The 16,143-nt window shown below is 35.4% G+C and overlaps 1 protein-coding gene across 1 annotated transcript in view; it reads left to right on the top strand.

Moving 5' to 3' along the window:
- TBC1D19 (TBC1 domain family member 19) overlaps positions 1-16,143 on the top strand; it is a gene marked incomplete at its 5' end in the record, with an annotated part of 142,504 nt that overhangs the window by 43,426 nt on the left and 82,935 nt on the right. The window contains 3 exons of the mRNA XM_008064591.2: positions 2,138-2,210; positions 9,601-9,639; positions 11,182-11,294. Of these exons, the coding sequence (XP_008062782.2) occupies positions 2,138-2,210; positions 9,601-9,639; positions 11,182-11,294 (225 nt within the window). The remainder of the gene's footprint in view (positions 1-2,137; positions 2,211-9,600; positions 9,640-11,181; positions 11,295-16,143) is intronic.

Raw genomic sequence — 16,143 nt, forward strand, 5'->3', positions numbered from 1 at the left:
TTCAGTAAATGGTGCTATGCGTGCCAGGTATGGTTAGTCTTCTGCAGTCATGAGGGATAGTTGTCCCTGCTTTCCCTATATCATGTGGCCTGGTGATAGAATCATTCAGTATGCATGACTTATCTGTTACCCTGGTCTGTCTGTGTGCATACTGAACTTGTTGAGTCTCAGTAAGTCCTGTTATCCTGTAATGGATAGCCCTTAAGCTTAGTTACAATGTCATGCAGACTCATACACGTTAAAGGGAAATTCCTTATAACTAAGATTTATGAACTTTAAAGTGAAGTTATGACTAACTCCTGTTTACTAAGTCAGTCATGTGGAGGCAGCAGGTTGGGACTAGAGCTCAGTAGTGTGGTTCAGTGTTTATTGAATCCCTCTGCTGTGTCAGGCATCATGCTAAGTACGAGGGGGTGGTGTGCAAATGTGTATAAGAGAGAGGAACTGCAGGCTAGTGAGGAGGTGGACAGTAAAACGACAATTTCAATATGATGTGATTATTTGCTTGGAAAGAAGTTGATCAAGGATAATGCATGTATATGGAAAGTTGCTTATATCAGCCTCAAATATCAAGGAAGATTTCCTAGAAGGCATGATACCTGCGGTGAATTTTAAAGGAAATCTGAGATTAGGGCCCATACCCGCTGATGTTGAATAAAAAATAGTCCAGAACAATGAGGTAGAAAATGAATATTCAGAGTCCTGTTTATACTCCTTAACATGTGTTAGTAAAATTCTCCATTTTGATTACAGAACCTAATATCAAAGTGTTTATTGGGTCTAAGTTTCTTCTATAGTATGAGGATTAAGGTCATTAAAAAATTGAAATGCATTATCATTAACAATCTGATGATTTCAATGAAGAAGAATGTCTTAAAATAATGGAAGAGAGTGGTTGAAAATGGAAGAATAACATTAAATTTTTACCTTTCTGTCATTAAAAATTGGTAACATAAGATGCAGTGCTTTTTTTAAGTGAAGATAAAGTTTAGTTAAAAATTGAAATATAATGGTAGTTATTTCAAATCAATACAAGAATGAAATGTTTGTATGTGTGTGTTAGGCTGAATAACTGTCTTGTGAGGGATAGTAATAAACCAATAGCCTGAATAATAATAGATCATTAGAAAGGATTAAAACTAACTCCATGTTTTTAAAGGAAAAGGAAGTATGCTTTGAGCAATTAGAATAGTAACAAAACACTGAGGCAGATATTAATATAAATATTTAATTACTTAGGGCATAAAATAATGTGAATAATATGAGGTTTTTATATATTTTAAAAATACCAGACAAACATGATTATTTTCCCTAGACATTCCTAGATAAGTGGAGGAAGTCTGGAAAATAAATCCAATTTATTCTTATTTTAGCCGAGCACTTGATAGTCCAATTTTACTTAAAAATTAATTTAAGTTGTTTTGGATATTTGCAGTGTTTAGTTGACTAAGAGCTGAGTGTAGTATAGTACCATAGAAAGCACAGATATAGAATTATATTGGTAATTTTAGACAATGATTTTACAAGATAAAATTGGTAAATGCTATATATACTGAGCGTGTGTGTGTGTGTGTGTGTGTGTGTGTGTGAGTGTGTGTTTCAGGAAAGATTTGAATGTTAGTAGTTCTTTACTCAAAAGGGTAATTATCAGTCTTACCTTACTGATTAATTACCTAAAAAGACAAAATTAAGAACTATTTTTGAAAAAAAGCAATGGAAACACTCATATAGGTCAAAAGGCATCGAAGTAAACACTTTTTAAAGTTAAATTTAGAAGAAAGGAAGATATTATTAAAGGCTTCTCATTTAGAGAAATAAGTTTGTTTCTTTCCAATTATATGTATATTAATTATTCCTTAATGCTTATATCTTTTCTATTCATGTGTATTTTACATGAAAATAATAAATATTGCATAGTAATACCTGTAATGAAAAGAATTATGGTTGTTCTGTTCCCTAGTTTTGAATAAATGCATTATTATTTAGAGTCTATGTCTTTTTTTTGACATTTAAATGAAGCAAAGATTGATTTTACATTGTGATTTTTATTTACGCTAATGTTTAGGTGAAATTGATCTTTTAATATTCTACAACAAAGTCTGAGTTCTATGTTAATTCTGCTTATGTTATTTTTCAGAAAGAATGTTTTGCAGAACTTGGCTTAAACACAGGACAACTGGGTATAGATGATTCTACACAAGTGCCTCCTGGTTAGTATTTCTTCCATATGGCATACAATTAATGATAACTGAGAGTGAGTTTAAGAATCATATTGCTATTTCCAAATTACACTAGCAACTTTTTATATCTGCAAACTTAGCATACTTTTGCCTCTCTTGGTTACTGGTAATTATTGACTAGAATCCTATATGTTATAATTATCAAAGCTCAACTAAATTTTGTCTTTTTATTTGAAGTTCTTTAATTTTGAAAACTCATTAGACATATCTAAGTTATTTTGTTGGCAGGATCTCCTTTGGCAACACTCATATTTCTCTTTCTTGGCCGTCACTATTTTTATTTTCATATCACCAAGTTGAGTGAACGCTGGCATCTACCTCAGGTAGACTTAAGCTTTAAAAATAGTTTTTTTAAAACTTTAATCATCCAGTTTCTCTAACTTTTCTTTTTTGTGTGTGTGCATACATTGAATGTGTTTTTTAAAAAGACCAGATTGGTATTTAACTGTAACAAAAATGAAATAAAAATTGACTTAAAGTTTGGAAATTCTGTATTATAGTGGAAATGATGCTAGACAGGGGTTAGGCGATTCTTCTCTGTCACTGGAAGAGTGACTTGGAAAAATCACTATACTTTTTTAGACTTGTTTTTAATCTAAAAAAATAAAGAAGTTGGCTATGTATTATTACTATTATAATAGTAATATTATATTATAATTACTATTATTACCACATAATAAATGGTTGTTGAGCAAGTACATACTATATGTTGCATAGACATTATCTCAATTTAACTTCTCAGCAACTCTGTAAGATATGTATTATTACCATTTAAAAAATTTTATTAATGTATAATGCATATAGAAAAGTACATATATCACAAGAGGACAGCTCAATGAATTTTTTTTTTTTTGAGTTCAAGTCTCACTCTGTAGCCCAGACTGGAGTGCAGTGGCCGCTCCCGGCCACCGCAGCCTCAACCTGCTGGGCTCTGGCGATCCTTCCGCCTCAGCCTTCTGAGTAGCCGGAATTACAGGCATGCGCTACCATGCCCAGCTGATATTTTGATTTATTGTAGAGATGAGGTCTCGATGCCCAGGCGGTCTCGAACCCTTGGGCTCAGGCAATCCACTCACCTCAGCCTCCCAAGGGCGCGGGATTACAGGCTGAGCCACTGAGCCCGGCCAGCTCAATGAATTTTTACAAATTGAACACACCTATCAAGCTATCATTCAGAACAATAAAAAGAAGCACCTCTTTCTATCCTCTTTTATCTTTACCTCTGATTTCAAAGATAACCACCATTCTGATTTCTAGCAGCATTGAGATTCGTTTTGCCAGTTCTTGATCTTCATATAAGTGGAGGCATACAATGTATTTCTGTGGTGTTTAAACTTCTTTTGTTCAAATTATGTTTGTGAGTTTCAGCTTATATTTATAAATCACTTTCTTGCTTTCTAGTGTTCCACTGTATGCATATGCCCCACACATTTATTGATCTATTCTACTTTGGAGCTAGTACAAATAAGGCTACTATGATCATTCTTGTATGTGTCTTTGGTGAACTCAACATTCTGTTGAGTGTACACCTAGGAATGCATTTTCTGGGTTCTAGAGTTGATATATATTCAGCTTTAGTAGATAACTGCCAGTGAGTTTTCAAAAGCGGTCATACTTTACACTTCTACCAACAGTGTATGAGAGTCATAGTTGCTGTATGTCCTTACTAATGTTTGGTGTATTTCATCTTTTTTGTTTTACTCGGTCTGCTAGTGTATAGTGGCATTGCATTATTGCTTTGATTTTCTTATATAATGTGAGATAGGATTATTATCACCACTTAAGATGGTAGAAGTGAAGATGTTAAGTAGTTTGCTCAAGGTCACAAAGCTAGTAAGTGGTAGAGCCAGAATTCAAAACAAAGCCATCTGACTCCAAAGTCTGCTACACTATGCTGCTTCCTGCCAGCTTTGATAGCCTTTTCTTATTTTATAAGAAGTAAAAATTATAAAATATTGAATAAAATCTCTTATATTCATGGCAAGTGATAGCCATGTATAAGAAAAAGAAAGAAATTGTAACATCAGCATTGAATTGTATTTATATTTTTCTTGTATGTGTTTGCAACTCTGCTGAGGGCCAGGGTCAGGTGAATAACAGACATAAGACAGTCTTTCCTTTTAGGGAAGAAAACAGTGGTAAGTGACAGATAATATTCAGTGTGGTATTTGCTATTATTATATATAAAGGGCAGTTGGAGCAGATGAAAGAATAACTAAGCCTGCCTGAAGGAGGTTGGTAATCTCTTAGTTGATATGGCTATCTTTTTCCCTCTACTTTTCAAAGTAGGACTGCTAAAAATTGGGTCAAATTTGTGCTCATCTGATGAAATTGTTTTTGTGGTATAGAACTTGAATGTTTGTCTGACTTGTGAATTGCGAGGCAACAGTATTATTTGTAAAGAATAGGATCATATATAACTATTTTTGCCTAGAATTCCTTATTTTTATTCTATGTCTATGGTTTTGGTTGAATTGGAAACGTAATGACAATGTTTGTAAGTGTTGCTAATACTTGTGCTTGGTTAAAGACAAGTTTTAAATTTAGAATGAAATTTAAGTATGACTTACAGGACTCATGTTCTTCTTAGTCATCTTTAGCACTTGTGTAACCTATGTTTTGTCATTACTATTATTCAATTATTATTGTATTTGAAGTGCTTTTCTCACTAATGTATCAGATTTTATGTAAAAGTCAGGAGAAAAGCCTGACAACAGTAAAATAACAACAATGGTAAAATAACAACAACAACAACAAACCATTAGTCCTAGCCATTATTTCTACAAACTCTCATGAGCATGCATTTGTTTTAAATACACAAACACACACACACACACACACACACACACACACACACACACACACACACACACACATGCACACACATACTATGGAAACCATTTATAAGCCTAACGTTAACTAAGTGAGCAGGATCAGCATCTTTCATAAGACTTCATGGTAAAGGGGGTGTTATATGTGTGACATGATTATCTGAGTATACTAATAGTGAATCTTATTAGATGAGGGTTCTGCTGTATAGACATTTTCTACAGCCTGTTATTTCTAAAAGTAAAAAGCATCTTCAGTTTGTGTAGCATTTCCAGAAATGTGTTCAATGGAACACTTTTGAAATTCCCTGTGAAAAAGGGAAACTTCTTGTCAAATAAGGTTTGGGAAGGGCTGTGCCAAATACCCTCTTAAGTTATACAGTGTGTGTTACTATCTTAACGACTAGGAAGTCTTAAGTAAATTATTTTAGCTTAGCATCTCCCAAACTCATTTTAACAAATACCCTTCCCCTCCCCCCCCACAAGCAAGATCTATTAATATAAATGCATCTATTAACATAGTACTCCTCAGAATACTCTGAGAAAATAGAATTAGGGTATAAATTGGAAATTCTGGTTCTGATTTCTTTGGGCTCTTTATGCTTGGTATAGAGAATAGCATTTAGAAAGCAAAATTATTGTTTTTCATATGACTTATTTACATTATTTAAAGAAATATTTTGATTATTATTATTTTGTACTGCTTTGGGTAATATATATATACATATATATTTTTGAGTTGGAGTCTCACTTAGTTACCCAGACTAGAGTGCAGTGGCCGCTCCCGGCCACCGCAACCTCAACCTGCTGGGCTCTGGCAATCCTTCCGCCTCAGCCTTCCAAGTAACTGGAACTACAGGCGCGTGCTACCACGCCTGGCTAAAATGTTCTTTTTTCAATGAAAATTATAAATATAAAACATTTTTTGAAATATTAGGAGAAGGAAATCTTGAACTGCATAAAATTACACTATTTGAAATGGACATAAAAGCATCATAATGTGAATTTTAAGAAAAATTTTAACTTAGTCCTTAGTCAAGGAGCATGAACAAAATAGGCCAATTTTGTAATGTGCTTATCAAAATAACTGATAAGAACCACTTAATGGGGTTCTATATGAAAACTGTCTCCAGTACCTGTAATATACTTTGTCATTCTCTAAAAGTTTTTTTGGACTAACTCAGCCCTACTCTAATGTGCTGCATCTGCCATCTCATGCTATTGCAATATTCACTAATTCGTTGTCTTCTTTGGTTACTATGCCTCGGCAATAATAGCTAATTAAAATGAAACTTTGTTATTTTACATACAATCTTTAAAATAAATATATTTAAATACTTTAGTGGTAGAAAATGATTTATGTCAGTAGGGATCCCAGGTACTTTCCTTGGTCATTGTATAATCTGTTCAAGTAGTTATATCAGAGACATTAGTTAGAATAAAAGAATAGGGTACTCTTGTTCAAATATTCTGTTTATTTTTTTAAAACCCAACTTTATGGATGATTTTTTTAAATCCAAAAAATTATTCAGTACTGAAAATATGTCAGACACATTAACTTTTCTTTGATTAAGAAAATTCTTTTGATTTTGCCTTAGTGTTACAATTTTATATACTAAAATTAGATTTTTAAAGTGTTTCAGTTAACAGGTAACTGGCTGCTTCTGTTATTCATTGTTGGAAGTCATGATGTAGTTTGGTCTACATTTAGATGCCCTTGGTTTACACAAATTCTGCCCTGGCCTATTCGTCCCTTTCATCCTAGTAACGTCCATCTCTTCCCCTCTTCTCAAGAGAGCTATATATACAAAAAACAGTAACAAATGGAAGACAGAAGTACAGTAACAGTACCAGCTGGGCTAAAGCTGGACATCACAAAATAGACTTTCTAGAAAACTGTGTTAAAATCTTAGCCCAGGACAGGTCTCCTGCTACTTCAATACCCAAATCTCACACCAGCAGGCAGCTGAGCTATACTTGATAAGAACTCCAGAGTGCCTGAGCCTGAGCATTCTTGTCAGAAGAGAATCAAGTACCAAGATGGCTGCTATGTTGCCAGGGAACCCAGGCTTTACTTACCGAGAGAGTCATAAGTAAACTCATGACCTGTAACACACAGTTAACTCATTCATTAGAAAAGGTTGCCTGATTGCTTTTGTGGAATCTAACAAATCCAGTTAGCAACTACTCCTGTTTCAGGAGGTGGGGATAAGGAGGAGGAAAGGAAGTTGAGCAATTGATTTTCTCTGGGATAGAGGGTAGGGAAAAGATCTATAATTCTTCTCTTCATGGTTTTATAATCTTTTGTTTTGCTCTAATTTTAAAATAATTTTTATAGAAGTATAACATACATACTGAAAAGTATACAAATAGTAAATATGAGGGGGTTTCAAAAAACCCCAAAGTTTATTTATAAAAAATTGTCTATTTTTATATGTTTAAATCTCAGTCACCTTCAAAGCACTCTCCCTTTAATGCAATACACCTATCAAGATGTTTTTTCCACTGCTCAAAACAGTTTTGGAACTCGTTGATTTTGCTGTCTTTTAGTATTTCTGCTGTTTTTTTGTTTCACCTCTCCCACATTAGCAAAACATTTTTCTTTGAGAACTTTTTTCATCTGCAAAGAAAAAGTCACTTGGGGTGAGATCCAGTGAATAGGGAGAGTGGGGCATGGAGGTCATGCTGTTTTTGGTTAAAAACTGCTGAACACTGAGCACAGTGAGAGCAGGAGCACTCATTAATCACCCATCATGAAATGGCCAAATGCACTGAAAGAATCTCAAAAAAAAAAAATTCACTAAAGCCACATGTAGCCTCTCACAACAACATTAGCTGGTACACTTATGCCAATGGGTTTCTAGAACACCCACCTAGGGGTTACGCCTGTGTACTACAAGGGATCTGCTCTCCAAAAAAAAAATTCTGGATTTTTTGGGGGACCTTCTTCACACACAGATCTGCTAACATACTTGTATAACCTCCAACCAGATCAAGAAACAGAATATTACCAGCATCCCAGAAGCCCTGTTAAGCACACATCCAGACTCTATCACTCCATGGGTAACAACTATTTTGATCTCTGACATCATGAATTAGTTTTACCTGTTTCTGTACTTTATAGAAATGGAATCATATAGTATATATTCCTTTGTGTGTGACCTCTTTTACTTTTGTTTGTAATATCCATAGTGTTGTGTAGAACTATAAATAATTCATTCCCATTTCTGTAATATAATCTTTTGCATCAATATACCACTGTTTATCTAGTGTACTATTGATAGCAATTTGTTTCCACTATTTGGTTATTATCAGTAGTGCTGCTGTGAATATTCTTGTACATGTCTCTTGATGTGCATATGTACATATTAGGGTATACACCCAAGAGTGAACTGTCAGTTGTCATAGGATATGCATATGATCAGTGTTAGTAGATATTGCTGAAGTTTTCCAAAGTTGTTTTACCAAGTTACACTTCCCCTGGCTTTGTATGAGAAGTTCATATGCTCCATATCATTGCATTTAGAATTGTCCTTTTTTAAAAAATCTTATCCATTGTGGCAGTTGTGTATTTCATAATGGTTTTAATTGCATTTCTCTGATGACTAATGTGGGTGAGCAATTTTCATATGTTTCTTAGTCTTTTAGGTCACCTCTTAGCTGAAGAAACTCTGTTCAAATACTTTGCTTTTTTGTGCCTGACAATTGTCTATTTTTTTCTACCAGGAGTTTTTTTATGTATCCTGGAATAGGAGTCCTTTGCCAGATATATGTATTGCAAATATATCCTTTCACTCTGTTACTTACCTTTTTATTCTCTTTTTTTTTTTAATGAAAAGAAGTTTTTAAAAAAATGTTAATATGTTTATGAGTCTTTTTCCATTATGATTTGTAGTTTTAAAAAATTAATTCTCCTCATATAATCTTTTAAAATGGCACTTGTACCTATATAGTAGGAAGGTTTTCATTAGAAATACTTGTATTAGATATTCATTGGTTAAATTAGAGTGGAAATAGGACTTTGTAAATGAAATTGTCAACAAATTTGTTTTTGTTTTTGTTTTTTTTTTTTTGAGTTGGAGTCTCACTCTGTCACCGGCCACTGCAGCCTCGACCTGCTGGGCTCCGGCGATCCTTCTGCCTCAGCCTTCCAAGTAGCCGGAATTACAGGCATGTGCTACCATGCCCAGCTGTTGTTTTTCTTTTATAACAAAATTAAAGACGAATGGACAGAAATATTTTCGTGTTATTAAGAATATATTCTGTTTTATGATAACATAGGAAAAATTAATTCATCAATTTTTTTCTCCTGATTAAATGCCTTTTACTTTTTTAACTTTTACACACTAAACAATTCAGAAAAAATTTCATATGCTTAAGACATAGATATTCTTGTAGTTTTCTATAGAGCCATCCAACTTTTAAAATAATTAATTAAAAATATCAATACCAGAAATTAATGTACCTAATATTATTCTATATGTGGTTGATCATCTTTGTGCCTAATAATTTATTTTCATTAACATTTCTAGAACTTTTTGAAAATGAGCATGTGCGTATTGGGCAAAAAGGTAAGCTTTTAATTATATTTTTTATAATTTCTGAAAAACGAGACAGTCCAGGCAATTATCTACCTCAAATACTTCCAAGTGAAATTCAATCTCTGAAAAACTAAAAACCTAAAGAGGAAAAAACCTAAATAAACCTAAATAATTAACCACATAGATTATATAACAGAATTCTTTTAAAAGAGGGAAAATGCATCATTTTAGGTTTTTCAGTAAACGGTAAATAAAGAAGTACACAGCTGGCTCACTAAAAAGGAAATGTAGACATACATTTCTCAGGGATGTTAGCGTAATCCATTCAGCATTAGAATTTCATTTCAAAATAAAAGAGGCAGGCTGTCTCTTTGATGCACTCACACAGCTCTCATTAGAGTTAATGGGAATATGTCTTTGCATCAGGACAAAACATAACTGTAACAGTTCCTGATGACTGGTCACAACAGAAAGACTTAATAACTAATGTGACTCCTAGTATTCTGGGAATAATTTTTTCCAGTCTTTTGAAGATTCTCTTCCTTGTTTTAATAAATTCTGTTTTGTCTTTGAAATATGAAGTACAGATTGGTCTTTGTGTCAGAATAAAACTCTGTGGCAATTATATTGCCATGTGCCAAGCTCTTTAACTCAGTTTTGCAAAAATCATATTTATTTAGAAAACTTCATTTGTATGAATTGACACTTTCATTAAGTGCAATTACAAATTAAAGAATATGCTTCATCTCTTTTTTATCTTCATATGATCCCTTTGTTTCTTCTGCTCATGTCATTTACATTTAGTATAAGATTTTCTCCCTTTTTTTAAAGGAGAAAATATAAGAAAAAAATACTGTTAGATAGACATCAGAGTTGTCTAGTATGTCTTTGTTTTGTTTCATTTTGGTTTTGTGGCCTCTATTTCCAATTGAATAGCTGATATTTTCATTAAAGAAGATAAAAATGAAAATGAAAGCAAAAGATATTTTAATTTTGTGAACTCAGCAGCTTACAACAATTTTGACGTCCCCAAAATGTTATCAGATCTTTTGTGTTTTTACTTTTTTAAAAGATCACTCTTTTCTGTTGATTTTGACAACAGCTAAAAAGTCATCTAACTAAATAGCTATCTTAAATCCTTATATAATTCTTAGCTATGATGCTTTTTGTACTATAATACTTCCAAATATTAGACCATCCATGAAAGTAGACTATGGATAAGAAATTTGGAGTTTCTATAGATACCCGATCATGGAATTCAAAAATTATTTTACATGTATACATTATTAGTTTCCATGGAGCTATTTTTAAAGCAAAGTGATCTCAGGGTCCCTACAATAAGATGCTTTTTCCAGGTTGGGTAGGAGGTGTAAGAGCTTAAGGCTTGAAACCTGGAGGGCTGTAAATAGGGCCATATCAAAATTTGGAGAGTAAAAAAAGATTAAGATATAATGTAATTATGTTAGTCATAAGGACTAAATGTCAGCTTCCTAAAAGACTTATAATTAAAGATTTCAGTGATATTTCTTACATTATGAATTGTCTGATGAGATTTTAATAATCTTTTGACAGTTCTAGCAGAGCAAGATAGTGCTGCTGCTCAGCAATACGTCAGACAAGGAAGCCCCACAGCACTGAGAGCAGAACTGTGGGCTCTCATTCTGAATATTTCCAGTCAGCCTGAGGTAACAAGAACAAAGAATGGGTCAACTTTTAGCTGCTAATATTTGTTTTTCAAAGTATTCATAGAAAAACCATTTGTTTCTTAGTCTTTTTTTATGTTTTCAAAATGACTGTAATTTTGGCTTCTAAGGTAAGACAACATAATTTAATCACTATGTTTAGTAGAGAAATTTTTCTTATTCGTAATTAATGAAATTGTGTGATTTTTTTTAGTTCTGTATTAATATTTTTTAATATCACAGTTTAATCTTTAGAAACACAAATAAGTTTTTTCTAGTTATAGCCAACTTGATCACATACACAATTTCTTTATACAATTCCTCTTCAATAACCTTTTTATGATTTACTCAGACCATTGACAATATGATTGGACTTTTTTGCTTTGTCTTATACTTTAAAAAAATCAGTCATTTTACTTTAGGACAACAACTTATCACATAAGATTTTTAAATCAAATTTTAAACTTTTTTTTAAACCAAAGTACATTTTTTTTACTCATCACTTTTTTTTTTTTAACATTTCTCTTTCTTACTACTGATTTTTAAAAAACATTTATTATTTTAAAATTCTGGAGTACAGTTAAGGGTTAGGTATACAAATATTCATTGTGCGGGTACCCTTGTTGATGAGGTATGCCCCCCTTTCCCTAGACAGATATTGACTACCATTAATCCTACCTCCCTTCTCCTCCCTGTCCCCACTCCCATAGTTTCCTGCCACTGTCCATCCTTTTCTTTTAGTATTATGGTAGTTGTTCAAGGTTCACTTATGAGTGAGAACATGTGATACTCAGATCTTTGATTCTGTGAGAGATCACTCAGTATTATAAACTCTAATTCCATCCAGGTTGCTGCAAAATTCATGATTTTGTTCTTTTTTATGGCTGCATAATATTCCATTGTGTATATGTACCACATTTTTAAAATCCCATCCTCTTTTGATGGGCAGCATGGTTGGTTCGATGATTTTGCTCTTGTGAACAATGCTGTGATAAACATACATGTGCAGGTATCTTTTTTATGGAATGATTTGAGTTCTTCAGGGTATATTCCCAGTAGGGGGTTGTGGGGTCATATGGAAGGTCGATTTTTAGAGCTTTTAGGAATTGCCACACTGATTTCCACAGAGGCTGCACTAGTTTACACTCCCACCAACAGTGTGGAAGTGTTCCCTTTTCATGACATCCTCTCCAGCATGTGCTATTTTTTGAGTTATTGATAATGGCCATTCTGACTGGAGTTAGGTGGTATCTCAGTGTAGTTTTAATTTGCATCTCCTTGAGGTTGAACATTTCTTCATGTATCTGTTGGCCACTCGTATGTCTTCTTTTGAGAAGTATCTGTTCATATCTTTTGCCCACGTTGTAATGGGGTTGTTTGTTTTTTTCTTTTCAGCATGTTTGAGTTCCTTGTAGATCCTAGATGTTAGGCCTTTGTCAGACATGGAGTTGGCAAATACCTTTTCCCATTCTGTGGGCTGTCTCCCTGCTCTCTTGATGGTTTCTTTGGCTTTATAGAAGCTTGTCAGTTTAATGAAGTCCTACTTGTCTATCTTATCTCTTATGGCCCATGCATTTCAGGTTTTGCTCAGGAATTGGATTCCAGTTCCAACTTCCATAAGGGTGTGTCCTGCATTTTCTAAAGTTCCTATGGTTTTAGGTTTTACATTTAGGTCTCTGATCTATTTAGAGTTAATTTTTGTGTATGGGGATAGATAGGGGTCTTGTTTGAATCTTCTGCATGTGGTCAGCCAGTTTTCTCAGCATTATTTACTGAATAGATTATCCTCTCCCCAGTTGTGGGTGGTGGAGGCTTTGTTGAAGATGAGTTGGTTGAGAAATTGAGGTTTTGCTTCTGGAATCTCAATTCTAGTCCATTGGTCTATATGCCTGTTCTTGTACCAATACCAAGCTGTTTTGATTACTGTAGCTTTATAGTAAAGTTTAAAGTTTGGTAGTATGATACCTCCTGCTTTATTTTTTTGTTGTTGTTGTTGTGTTTTTTTTGCTGAGGATTGTTCTGGCTTTTCTTGGTTGTTTGTGTTTCCATATGAATTCCTGTATTGTTTTTTCTAGATCTGAGAAGAATGTTGCTGGTAATTTGATGGGTATTGCATTAAATCTGTAAGATTTAAATTAGGTAAGATGGACAGCTTCACAATGTTGATTCTTCCAATCCATGAACATGGGATATTTTTCCACTTGTTTGTGATATCTTTGATTTCTTTGAGCAGTGTTTTGTAGTTTTCATTGTAAAAGTCTTTCACGTCTCTGGTTAGGAAGATGCCAAGGTATTTCATTTTTTTTGGTGGCTATTGTGAATGGAATTGTGCTTTTTATTTGGTTTCTGTTTGTTTATTATTGGTGTAAAGAAATACGATTGTCTTTTGCACATTTATTTTATACTCTGAGACTTTGCCAAAATCCTTTATCAGTGCAAGGAGGCTTTAACAGATTCTCTTGGGTTTTCAAGATACACAATCATGCCATCCACAAAGAGAGATAACTTGACTTCTTCTTTTCCTATTTGGATACCCCTGATTGCCTTCTCTTCTCTGATTGCTCTAGCCAGGATTTCCAATACTATGTTGAACAAGAGGGGTGAGAGTGGGCATCCTTGTCTTGTTCCAGTTTTCAGGGGAAATGGTTCCAATTTTTGTCTGTTTAGGAGTATGCTGGCTGTGGATTTCTCATAGATGGCTTTTACTATTTTGAGGTATGTTCCATGTATACCTAGATGTTCGAGGGTTTTTATCAAGAAGGGGTGCTGTATTTTATCAAAAGCTTTTTCTGCATCTAATGATATAATCATGTGGTTTTTGCTTTGACATCTGTTGATTTTTTAAATACATTTATGGTCTCGCAAATGTTGAACCAGCCTTGTGTCCCAGGGATGAAGCCTACTTGGTCATGATGGATGATTTTTAAGATGTGTTGTTGAATCCGGTTTGCTAGGATCTTGTTGAGAATTTTAGCATCTATGTTCACCAAAGATATTGGCCTATAGTTCTCCTTTTTAATCTCTCCATTAATGTCTTGATATCTGGGCTTGTAGTTTGAGACCAGTCCTTCTGGGGCTCTTCATTGTTTGCATTCTGAAGTCAGTTTTCTCAGTGTCTGTCCTCCCAGGGATCTGTGAGAGACCCATATTCTTCTGGTTTTTCTTCATTTGTGTAGATTTTTCTCTCTCCCTTTCCCTCCCCTTCTTTAATTCTGTTTTTCAGGGAATGTGGGGTTGCTTTTACTTCTTTTTGTTCAGTTTCCTTTTCTTCCTTATGACCGTCCTTTGGCTTTGTTCACTTTTGAGGCTGAACTGTATGTTGAGGCTGTACTTTTTTGCAGTTTTGAGATTTAATTGAGGGGGAAGCTGTGATTCACAATCTATTTGCAGATCCCAGTATCCACCAATAGGTGTATGGGCACACTGGAACTCACTTCTCACTGCTTTACAATCTGTCCATGTAGTGGGGTTTAGGTTTGCTCCCTGGAACCAAAGGAGGTAAGAAAAAGGAAAATAATGGGGCCGGGGGGGAGTCAAGAGGAAGTTGGAGAGAGACAAGAGTAAGAGGGAAAACAGACATACATACCAACTAATGAATGAAAAGAGACACAAGGCCAGAAAAGAGTAAAAAACAAACAAAAAACAAAATTCCCTAAAGCATACTGGTAATCACACAAAGACAGTCCAGTAAAATCATGCCTTTTGATGTGCTTTTCACCAACACAAAGAAGTAGTCTAAGTCAAAAAGCAAACAAAAGTGAGCAAAACAAACAGTCAAAACAATAAAATAAAAAATCAAAATCAGAAATCAGACTAGCTCTGGAGTCTTTCCTGAGTGTCTAAAGTCTCTTTAGCTCTGATCTCTACCCTCTCCCCTTTGCAGGCAGATATACTTACTCATAGGTTAGGTTGGTTTCCTTGACTTGCTGCCTGATTGGTCTACTACAGGACTGGGTTGCCTGTGTCTGATTCAGCATAGGGGAGGACATTTTGTCTCCTGTTTGGCAAGGTTATCTTAGAAACTAAGGTGTAGGCTGCTCGTAGATTGGTGGGGCAATGGAATCTCTGCCTCGAAAATGACTGCGGTGGGCGGCTCCTCTTTCGCTCATCCTTTCTCTCCACTCTTCTTTTCTCTCTACTCGTCTTTTCTCCCCACTCGTCTTTTCTCTCCACTCGTCTGGTCTGTGGATGATATACTGTGATGGTCTATGGTGGTGTGTGTCTGGCGTCAGGCACTGGGAATCAGCGATATAACTGGGTGCTGCATTTGGTGTGCCACAGCAGCTTGGGGTCAGGGAGGGATCCTGGAATTCCCTCCTGCCGGAGCGGAGAGCTAAGAGCTGAGAGTGGTTGTTCAGCACCTCTTTAAGATGTACTGTTCCCTTACACAACCATGGGGTCTTAGCTCCCAATTTGGAGGTTAGGCAGAGCTGGGTGGGTGAGTCACTGCAGGTCTCTACCTGGTCACAGGGCTCCAGCTGTTCTCTGGTCTGCTGTAGTCAGGGGCGAGTTGGGGGAAATGGAAGTAGAGTATGAGACTGCTGGGCACCTCAGCCAGAGTGGGGACCAGAACTCCAAAGGGTGGGTGGTATGCGGTGGTAGTGGCTTTGGGCCCTGCGCAGGGCACTTCAGCCAGGAATGGAGCTGGTATCTCTGAGGGACGGGTGGCTAGAGCTTCCCTGGGTGACAGTGGCTTGAGATGGGGCTGGGCGGGACCGGAACCCAGGGCGGGGCCGGAATTCTGAGGATTGAGCACTGGCCACGGCTCTGGGTGCTTCGCCTGGGCAGTGGCGCAGAACCCGGAGGCTCAGGTGCTGGGGGCCTGCATGGGCAGCGGCGGCCTTGGGCCTGG

This window comes from Carlito syrichta, unplaced genomic scaffold, assembly GCF_000164805.1.
Source record: "Carlito syrichta isolate Samal-C Ts95f unplaced genomic scaffold, Tarsius_syrichta-2.0.1 Scaffold307751, whole genome shotgun sequence".
NCBI lineage: Eukaryota > Metazoa > Chordata > Mammalia > Primates > Tarsiidae > Carlito > Carlito syrichta.